Source organism: Bacillus rossius, chromosome 2 (assembly GCF_032445375.1).
Source record: "Bacillus rossius redtenbacheri isolate Brsri chromosome 2, Brsri_v3, whole genome shotgun sequence".
Lineage (NCBI taxonomy): Eukaryota > Metazoa > Arthropoda > Insecta > Phasmatodea > Bacillidae > Bacillus > Bacillus rossius.
Genome location: NC_086331.1, coordinates 124,443,168 through 124,454,667, shown reverse-complemented (window position 1 = coordinate 124,454,667; position 11,500 = coordinate 124,443,168). Strand labels below are relative to the sequence as shown.

The 11,500-nt window shown below is 36.8% G+C and overlaps 1 protein-coding gene across 3 annotated transcripts in view; it reads left to right on the top strand.

Moving 5' to 3' along the window:
* The window catches only part of LOC134529757 (secreted frizzled-related protein 5-like), a 93,363-nt gene that overhangs the window by 64,847 nt on the left and 17,016 nt on the right, over nucleotides 1-11,500 (top strand). For 2 of the 3 annotated variants that reach the window (XM_063364163.1, XM_063364161.1), the window contains one exon: nucleotides 9,934-10,441. The exons of the other annotated variant lie outside the window; for it this stretch is intronic. In XM_063364163.1, the coding sequence (XP_063220233.1) occupies nucleotides 9,934-10,052 (119 nt within the window). In that variant the 3' untranslated portion in view covers nucleotides 10,053-10,441. Of the gene's footprint in view, nucleotides 1-9,933; nucleotides 10,442-11,500 lie in introns of those variants that run through there. 3 annotated transcript variants of the gene reach the window in all.

The following is an 11,500-nucleotide window of genomic DNA, read 5'->3' as shown; positions in this document are numbered from 1 at the left end:
AAACTTAGTACTACAAAATATAAAACGATGATCGCTGAGGTTTTTACTAGACAATTACATAAATTTCAATCAAGAATTTTTGTTTCTTATTTCAGTTACCATAAGCCTATTGTATCGTTTCTAGAATATAATCAAATGATTGACAGTACAAATAGCTTAAATATTGTTGAAGTGAATGATAACTTAATGATAATGATATGTATATGCCAAGGTATATATATCGCCAGCTAGTATTACGTATGTCCGCCATCTTGTTTTCGTCTGCTAGAGGCTGCCATCTCGTTTTTGACTGCTAGAGTGCTCTGCCATCATGATGGTTTGATTTTTTCCCCGCTAGAGTGCGATCTTCATTATTATTATTGGGCGCCCGCCATCTTGAAATATAAGTGACATCTTGTAAATGTGTAACTATTCAGCTAGAATGCATCATTAGTGTACACAATGCCAGAATAGGAAAAAATATGGTGCATGAGTCTTGGACATAACCTCAGAACCTCACATTATTGTTAATGTATACAATAAATAGTCTTCTCTTCCAGCATAAGTACACAATTACTCACCCATTTGAAACTCTAAGACATTCATTCCCCTCCGTTTGAGCCACAAACATTTGTACATTTCTTCTCCACTGAAAAAATAATCAAAAGTACCATTCTTAAAAGTTTTTTTTTATATATATTTAATTTGTTTTTATTTAAATAATTTTAAAGTGTACCTGGGGCACACCAAATACTTAAAATCATTGCCATGCTAACAGCAGTATAATATCTTAAATACTATATTTAAAATATAGGTAATAACATTACAGTTACAAAGGTTTTCACTGTGTCTTAAGAACTAAATAAAAAAAAGCACGTATAATTCAGTACACTTGACAGAAGTGAAACTTCTTTCGCAATTCAAACCTTGACTTATAAGTATATATCATTAGGGGTAAAAAGGCAGAGAGAGAGAGAGAGGCAGAGAGAGAGAGAGAGAGAGATAAAGAGAGAGAGAGAGAGAGAAAGAGAGAGAGGCAGAGAGAGAGAGGCAGAGAGAGAGAGAGAAAGAGAGAGAGAGAGAAAGAGAGAGAGAGAGAGAGAGAGGCAGAGAGAGAGAGAGAGGCAGAGAGAGAGAGAGAGAGAGAGAGAGAGAGGCAGAGAGAGAGAGAGAGAGAGAGAGAGAGAGAGAGAGAAGACAACTTTATAAAAAAAAATTATAGGATTTAAGGAAAGGATTTAAAGTAAATGAAAACATTATAGCTAAGATATATGTTAAATTTTTGAATTTATTTCCTTGATATTTACACTAATGTTTATATTATTAATACATTGATATGAAACATAAGTTTCTGACTCTATAGATTCCAAATTTTGAGTAAAAACATCTATTGTGGTTCCAGATATTGTTTTTGCCATTTCAGAATCATTATTCATATTTAGTTTAAATTTTTCACGCAGAAAGTTTATGGTATCAAATCAGATGAAAAAATTCACATTAAAATTACCACCCAAAATAAGTTGGATTTTATCACATTGTGTGCTTAACACATTCGAGTCTGTTGCTTATGACTGGTTTAAATCACTGAATACTAGGTTTTTTTTATGGTTTTCCATTTTTTTTTATTTAAATAACATATATGGTACTTAAAATACTTTTTACATGATAAAAAACTTTAAATTTTACCATTTTTAATACAATTTAAAACATGATTTTATCTCTTTTAGTTACTGATAATTTATTTTTTATAATAAACTATGTTTTACATAAATAAAAAAATTTCTCATACACACTTCATACTATTCATTGCTATGATTTTTATTTAAATCCAGTTAAGCTAACATTTATTTCACATTTCCAAATTAATACCAATATATGAATACGTAAATAATTTTTAATTGGTTATGTTAATGAAAATTTTGATTTAGTATGGAACTTTTGGAAGCACCCTGGCACGCACAGAGCAAAGCCACAGTCTTCGCACCACCAACGAGTTTCCTTCCTCAGCCGTTTTCCACTGTTGGCTTTGCCTACATCGGAACATACTTTACAGTATCTGGTAGGGTTGAGTTTTTTTTCGGTTGGTGGAATTTTCTTCGGAAAATGTCGAGCAGACAATCGATCTGTGGATGAGGATGATGATGATTGAACGTCTGTATCGGTAGCACCATATGAAGCCAGCTGGTTCCCGAGAGCTCTCATGAAGTTTTCCAAACTTGTTTTGTTGCCATCAGCCCTGATTTTTTGAACAAAATGAATGAATTTATGATTGACATCAAAAAAAGGTGGAAAAAATTTTTTTCCCACCATTTCATTGATTTTCTTTCAAAGGGGTAGTAACTGAGTAATTGATCAACATGATCAACACCAGTTTTGTTTATATTGTAGTCAAGTACAACATCGGGTTTGGTTTTAGCAACTAAGCCACCTCTACCTCTTACAGTGACTTCACTGCATGTGGCTTTGTGCTTTGTGGAGAGGCAGTACACATCACGTGTGTCCTTCCACTTTACAGCCAACAAAGGACCGCACCTGCGAAAAATTGCTTCACCTCTTGCAAGTTCTTTGCATTTCAGTTCAGGTGGCAAGCCTTTGCGGTTTTTTTGTACCGTACCCACAGCCAGGGTTTTTTCATCCCATAACTTATAGACTTGATGTAAGTTTTTGGACATACGCCATTGCTAAGAACTTTTTCTGTTTGAAGAAAAACTAATAAATAAAATAAATAAATAAAAATACTCAAAAAAAAGACAAAAAACACACAAAATTAAGCAAACAATTGCTGTTGTCAACAAGGATATGAACACCACAAAATATTCCGAAACAGGAATATGGTCAGCAAACAAACAAAGAAAAACAAAGAAAAATGTACTAAGAGAACGAAAAAATCCCCACAAATGATGACAACACAAAAATATTGAAACCCAAAATAATTCAGCACAACAGTTGAAGCGAGACAAAAAACATGACAAAACGAAAAGACAAACAAATACAATAGTTTTACCTAAACAGTTTAGGTAAAACTATTGTATTTGTTTGTCTTTTAGTTTTGTCATGTTTTTTGTCTCGCTTCAACTGTTGTGCTGAATTATTTTGGGTTTCAATATTTTTGTGTTGTCATCATTTGTGGGGATTTTTTCGTTCTCTTAGTACATTTTTCTTTGTTTTTCTTTGTTTGTTTGCTGACCATATTCCTGTTTCGGAATATTTTGTGGTGTTCATATCCTTGTTGACAACAGCAATTGTTTGCTTAATTTTGTGTGTTTTTTGTCTTTTTTTTTAGTATTTTTATTTATTTATTTTATTTATTAGTTTTTCTTCAAACAGAAAAAGTTCTTAGCAATGGCGTATGTCCAAAAACTTACATCAAGTCATGCACTCCCATTGCACAAATCTTTTAAAGATAACATAACTTATAGAATAATGTAGGACTTGAATAAAATCTGTCCATGTAAATTGTGGGCGCCTTATGAAAATAATCATGACACAATCTCCGGACAAGACTCTCAATAGAGTTTTCCACACTTCCAGCACCACCAGTATAAACCTCACAGTTTAGGACATATCCTGTATTGGTGTCACAAAGAATATATAACTTTATACCATACTTATGAGGTTTATTTTTTATATAAACACGGAAGTGTAAACGTCCTCGAAAAGGACACATTCCTTCATCAATTGTCAGGTTTTCTGATGGCTAAAGACAGGCCTTACATTGACGGACAAAATGATTGAAAAACGGCCTGACTTTATGTAGAAGGTCGTGATTTTCTTGTCCTCTTGGTATGTAAGTAGCATTGTCATTTATGTGTAACATGAACAATATTGACCGGAATCTGTCTCTGCTAAGGAGACGCCCAGGAAATGGAGTGTGCATTATGTTGTCATTTGACCAATAATCTGTTATCTTGGGTTTCCTGACCAAGCACATGTGAATGATCACTGCAAAGAAGTAATATATTTCTTGAAGCTTGACCGTAGTCCAACGCTGCCACATTGAATTTGGTTTCAATTTTTTTGCCCGTTTCATTTTGTCAATCATGGTACCTGCATATCGATTTGTTTCAGTCTTTATATTTTTTATGACGTCTGTGCCAAAAAAATTAGAGAAACAGGTAAGTTCATCGAAAGTTTCATCAATGTCGATAAGAATGCCAGATGCTTCCTCAAAAACAGGCAGCTGTGGTTGGTTGTCCATTGATACCCAGCGATGGACTCCAGGTTTTTTATTTGCTAGTAATCGTGTTCTTGTATTGGAATCTAAAACGAAAATTGTATGTTTTTTACATTGTTTGCGTAATTTTTTTACTTTTACGTAAATGTGAAAAAAAAATGATTACCAGCTTATAAAGAAATTCAAAGGCACAAAAATGTAATATTTATGAAAGCTGGGTAACTTACCAGAAACGTTACTTGTGCTAGGTTTATCCGAGTGGTCTTGTCTATTCGCATTGCTCAGCTGCGCAATGTGGACTAGCGGAACATCGTCTTCATCTAAAAAATAATAATGTGACATTCACATTTACATGTAAGGGTCCAAGAGCTAATGTAAAATATCTACAATACACAAGGGAAAAAAATACGAACCACTATCAGTACCTGTATCAGGTGTCTGTGATGGACGAGCTTGTAAAAGTCCCGTTTTCTGTGTAAAACTGCTCTTCTGTTTCCTTATTTTTGCAAAATCTTCATCTGTAATAAAAAAAACATCCTGGGTAAGATATGTACAAAAATAATAATTTTTATACATAGGTAAAATAAGTTTCAAGCTCATTCGGCAGGTTTTGAATAATTGCATACAAACCTGATGTGTCAGAATATTCAGACGATGGTTCGTACAAAGAATCAGAACTGCAGTTATCAGCTTCTGAACCAGAAGAAGCATAAAATTCTTCATGTTCAAAAAATTTGTCACTCTCGCGCGATCTCTTTGCCATTTCTACTGCAACAAAACCGCGGTAATTCCCCTGGCACGATTAAACACGACCAAAGCAGCTTCAAACGTAAAACAGTACAGCAGATGCCATCTAGCGGCAACCGATAGTACTACGACGACTGTGGAAAGAACGCCCGGAAATCCAAGCCCGTTTATCGCTCGAGCAAGCACATGTTAGTCCATGAAAACGTGCGCTCGAGTGAGGCTCGAGCGCCGTTCATTGTATTAAAATACTATGCTCGAGCATGGACCCGAATGTGTTAAAAGAGCTGCACCACTGTGACTATATGCAAGTAACTGAAGGTGTAAAATAATAATTAATTAACAATAAATATTATTCACTGTTGAAATACACCATAAAGAAAAACTGTACATGTTAATGTTTCTTCAAACAATTCTGCAATTTGGAATACACCAAATCTCTGAATGAAATATGAAATTCATAACAGGTAGTGCTATCTATGCAGGAAATGCAGGGACTGTCTCAACAGCGCTCTCTATGCTGCTGGTTAAACAAGGAGGAACACAAGCATGCTGGTAGCAAATATAAAATTCAAGGCATTCAAAGTTGACTGTATAGGAGACCTACTATATCTATTTTCTGAAACAAGCGCATGCGCACACACTGTCTTATTCTTTCGTTCATCTATCTCTCTTGGTTCTATTTTTTTTTTTGGCAGGGACAAATAATTGCACAAAGAGGAGAACGAAAATGAGCCCAGCAATATATATAGCATAGTGCTCTCTTTATATCTCTTTGGCAAAAGTACCTAGTCACTGTCCTTTTCACATTAGAAACATTTCACAACAATGTTTCATGAAAAAGTTACATTAAAATTCGGCCTTGAAATTTTACTCTCATTGTGTCCAAAGAAGTTTCACTTAAAAATTTAATCATGAGATAGTATGTAGGCTAAATATAGAGCAGCAGTTATTTGATTTTTCTTTTCATGTACAAAATTCAGAACTGTCTCTGGGGCTAGGCAAAAGTCCTCTTATATTCAGTATTTCTTGTTGTTACTAAATTTGAATGATTATGATTCAACCCAACTTTGATCTTCTGTTAATCCTCAAATCATTTCCAAAATATACTGTTGTGTTTATAAGAAACACAGTGGGTGTGAAGGACATGTTGCTGGCAGAAGGTAACCAGTGCAGACTCAGTGGATGAGACAATGGAGTCCTGGTTAGTTTGCTTACAACACTGTGATTAATAAAAAAATGAAGAATGATGGAAATACAAAGAATAAAACATGGCACAGTCACACGAAGATTACAGGACCTACAGTTGTATGTAATTATCACCGGGTACAGCCGGTGATAATGTTTTCAGCAGCACTCCTTGAGAAGATAAATATGTTTGTGTATCATTGATTCAAGATCAATGGTTGAGACGAACAAGCTAAGTAAATTAATTCTAACAGGGAAGTCAGTTAAACCAAGTGCATTGAAGGTGGAAATTTTGCATAACATAGTCGGTGAAGAAGCTTTTGAGTTGTTTAATACCATTATGTATCTAGTTTAACTGCAATTATTCTGTGCCGTTTATCATAATATTTGGGCACAAATTTTGAATTTTAAATTTAATTTGTACTTTTTAAAGAAGGAAACCAAATAATAAATTTGCATTTTTAATTAAATTTAATTTTGTTTCCATTACTGTACACTCCGACGTAATCTTGTGCAACCCAGTGCACCTGCGCTTATTCGCAGGCTTTAATTAGATACTGTTTGCTGACGATTGGCTATCGCTGTATCTCAGCCGCGGTTCGCATCGCGTTTTCTCCCTGTAACAGAATGACTTTTCGTGCTAGCGAACGCTAACTCAAGCCCACTGCTAGCAACTTTCATTTCTCGGAGGCAAGCATAGGTAAGGGTTTTGCCAGCACTTACTGGACTAAGTTACAGCCCCCGGCGACGCCTCGGGACGATTCACATTACGCCTTTCCCAGGCGACTTAGCAAATTTAAACCCCCCTCCCCTCATCGCCCACCTGTGGCTTCACGAGAACTTCCACTCGGAGCATCGACCCCCCAGTGAACCCAGGCGGGGACTTTGTCTCTTCAAGGACTTTCGCCCTTGTCAAAAAGAGGCCCCAGCGAAGTCTAGCGGCGGGAAAAATCCCTATCCTTGCTCTGTGCGCTGGTCGCGAGCGCACTCAGTGCTCTCTAGCGGACGTTTCGGTGACCCTCCAGGCAGGTTCTCATCTTGGCCGCCAGAGCGCACTACTCATCTCTCCCATAAGAGACAGCTTGTCATAATCGACCTTGGCAGCAGTCGCAGTGCGATTGCGATCTTAGTTCGCCGGCGACTTGCGTGAGAGCGCTGCGAGTGTTTTGCAGTCTGCTTCGCCCCTTCGAGCATTTCCGGACACCTTCGGGCAATCACCCCCCCCCCCCCCCCCCCCCCCCCGCTTTCTTTGGATGGGGGCAGTTACTTTCTTTAATTAGGCACCCCGACACCATTTTTCGAAGATTCGGCGGGCAGCATCTGGTCTGTGCGGACCATGCGTCGCGATCCGCGAGAGTCAATCTCCGTTGTTCGACCAAGACTCGACACTAAGTCATGTAGTCGCCAACGTCAAGGCATAGAGGCCTCAATTTTCTTATTTTTAAATTTTGCTGACCGCAATAGTTTTTTGCTAATCTAAATTTATTTCATTGTCTCTCATCATGACTACCGCGAACTTCCGTGCCGGGAGCTGCCTTTTCTGCTCCTGGAGCCAGCCTACTTGACTTCACCCCGCTGTTTTGGGTAAGTGGTCGTCATACCTCCCCTCCCCCCCTTTTTTTGCCTTTCCCTGGGCATAGTCTTGCCCAGGCTTAGCCGCCTGTTAACCAGTCTAAGTAATTTGGGACTTTGGTTGCAGGCGGGGTCGTAGTTTATCTCCAAGTTTATCGCCAAAATTAGCTCCAAGTTGAGCTTCGAAGTTGAGCTCGAAGTTTATCTCCAAGTTGAGCTCCAAGTTCAGCTTCAAAGTTTATCTCCAAAATAACTCCAAAATTAGCTCCAAGTTTAGCTCCAAGTTTAACTCCAAAGTTTAGCTCCAAAGGCTGGCTGCAAGTTTAGCTGCAAGATTAGCTTCAAGACTCCAAATTAGAATGGAACTTCACTGTCAAATTAGCAGTCCGTGATTCGGCTCATGCAGTCAGGAGTTTTCTCCCCTCTTCGGTCGAGATACAACTTTCTACACAAAATGATTCCTTCTGGACTTTAATCTACCGAAACCTCCGGTGCCAGGACACAGGATATAATTAAATTTCATTTGAAAAGAAAATTAAAAAAACAATGTTATTGTTTCTTTCTTTTGAGCCTGCGAGCTAACTTAAAACCAGTGTTAAGTTCAAGAGGTATGATTGTTTTACTTTTATATGTATTTTGTTGCCCCGGGGCTCCCTCCTTTTTGTGATTAATATATTTTAATACAAGTGTACCTAAAAGATACAAAAAAAACTAAGTAAATTATTTTAGTAAAAGGGCAGTTATATAAATCAAACCAACAGTCTTGTTAACTCATTATTATTCATCCTCAATCCACATAGCCTCCTAGAGTTCCTATAGGAGGTTATAAATAAAATTATTTTGTACGACGTCTGGGCACCTCTGTGATTATTGTTGTTGTTTTGTTTTCTGGGCTGACGCTTCCAAGGCCTTAATTTATTTATTCATTTTTGAGTGTTTACCTGCAGCCCAGCGTACGTAACAATTCACACATAAAGTCGCCAATACCTGCTGACCAAAATTCCTACACTACACTTCTATATCCTTAATTTGTATAATACACTACCAGTTTGTTCCTAGTTTAATGTCTTTAAAACGTTTGCTGTGCCTCCCTTCATTTAGGTGGACAACTAAATCTTTCACTTCATCAGAGAGGCTCCTCCTGTGCTCTAGCTGTTGTTACAGTTTCAAATCCTCTGAAACCCTCTTCTTCCTCAATCTCTTTTGAACCAGTACTTCCAGAGGGTGTTCTTTCTCTCTCATGCCCTCTTTATGGTGTTTCTCTTGGGTGGTTTTCCTTTTGTTGTGCAATCCCCACCCCATTCTCAGGTGAGACCTTAATAACTTCATGCAAGGCACACTGCCTTAAATGGTCTCTGTGACAAAATATTATCATGCCACCTAACTTAACCCTAAGTGACTAAGCTCACCACTTCTACACTGTAACCAGGAAGCTACTGTAGCCGTTCCCCTCAAACACTTCTTACTACCACATTATCTCTCTCACCTCCAATGGAGGTTTCATAACCCCCCCTTGGCAGGGGTAAAAATTTCAGGGAACTAAGGGAACCATTGGTTTCCCTACTTTCAGGATGGACAATATGCCTTTTGACGTGACAACGTCTAATAAATCGATTAACGCCTGTTGCACGGATGAAAAAGTGTCCCGTTACGCTCATTGTACGCTTGCGCCGAATCTATCTCTCTTCCACTAGATTGGAACCACCATCGATTTGACTTTTTCGAGGCACATTAAACTTGAAACACTCCCATTCGTTTCCTACTTTTCCTATCATTGTCCTATCTTTAACAGAATAACACAGGTTGGAAGAAGTTAAATAGCAAACATGTATAAAAGATATAGTTAAAATAATCTCTTCATTAAAGTAATAAACATATTTGAATTAATGAGTGCAAATAAAAGTAGATTTATCAATTAAATTGTAGATTTAATTTCACTCCTTCTTTGTATCCATACAAAATAGTGATAATTCAATAAAAATGATTCAATTTTATTCATAAAAGTATGCAATCATTTCATCTATGTTTTGTTATGACGTTGTCACGTTAAACTATCGTCCGTAAACCGACTTTACAGACCACCAATTTTTTTAAATTAGATTTTGAATCTGTTATTCCAATACATTATTTCAGTACAATTCATAGTTTTCAAACACAAACACTTAATTTTCGAGAAAACATTCTTTCTTCACTCAGCTCTTAAATGTCACGATCCATTGTTTGTTATCCGCTTCTTACCCTGAAACTCAGAGCTCGGCTATCTTTGTGTGTTCCAGTTGTACCCGAAGCCATGCAGCCAGACTCAGGAAGCAGAACAGCGATTTGCTTACCTTGCGCCAACAATGAACGTGTTTGCAAACCAATAAATCTGTTGTTAATGACTGGCATGTTGTAAAAACATTGTCTTTATAACCACTTATTACAGCAAACATCTTTAAAATCCTTAATACACAAATAGGATTGTTAAAAGGTAGTGGAAAATGTAAACTTGTGGCATGTGCCCCATTTTCATTGCCCTAGGTAATTTTTAAGATGGAATTATTTTGGTTAAGCCATTCGTATTTGTTGTAATTTATTTGGTTACTAGTCGCTAATGGATTCTGATGTTTTGGCTGTATGTTTCATATTTTATTTTTTTAGATGGTTTATTTACTCTTTAATTTTGCAGTTGGTTGTTAGTCTCCAACTGAACGCCAGAAGCTTTGAGAATGTGTCACCTGATTCAAGTTAATACTTAATTATTTTAAAGTGTTTGATATAATTTTAATAAAGTTATTTTTAGTATTTTATTTTTGATTAATTTGCATACATGATCTGCAATCTGAATTTCCTGGACTCCTTTTTAATAAACAGTGGTTAAGGCAGCAATAAAAATGTGAAAGTAAATAGTGTGGACCATGAGATGAATGTGCACAGCAACTCTAGTGTCCCGAGTAGTAATGATTGAAATAAGAGAGTTAAGTTCAAACTGGATATGGGTTCTGAGGTAAATCTCATTCCAGAGGTGATTCTCAGGAAAATTTACAAACCTTTCAAGATTAGGAATACCAGTCAAACATTAGAGTGCTATGGAGGATTCAAGATCAAACCAAAAGTTATTGTGAGTCTGTGATATGAAACTAAAGGTGCTGCTAAATATTTGGTTTTTTGAATCGTGGATGCAGATAGCACTCCAATATTGGGGTTAGATTCATGTGTGTGCTTGAACATAGTTCAGAAAGTTTATTCTATTGAATCTCATGAGGCAAAAACTTGTGGTGAAACCACTGGAGCATTAAATACACTATTTTAATATGTATTTTGAGAACACATGATCTAATTCTAATATGAAAGGTTGGGAGTGTAATGTTCAAGAGCTGGCAGTGAGTGACATGTGGGCAGAGAGTAAAGGGACAAATATGGTAGTGTGTGGTGCATTGGACAGTGTATTACATCTTGGAGATATTGAATAGAGAACATTAATAATCAAACTGATAACAAATAAAAAAATTTTAATTATTTTAATTGTTGTTGGATGCCAGCATCCCTCCAAAAATGATAATCTGCACATGCCAATGCAGATGGCTTACCACTGAGTACGTGTAAGCACAGGGTATCTTTCTTCTGTGCTGAGATTAGATCCCACACACTGCATTTTGTACGTTTTCATATCAACGTGATCATTGATGGTCGCAATGCTGCCTTCAAAATAGAGATTTTCCCAGTGTCCTTGAGCCCAATCTGGAAACCTGCAAAACATAACGCACTGGTTAGAACAGATTACAAAAAATGTAAGTAGAAACAATTTCTTAGCTTGACCGGTAGTGTACAGAGTGACTCAGAGAACTCAGAATTTTTTTTTTT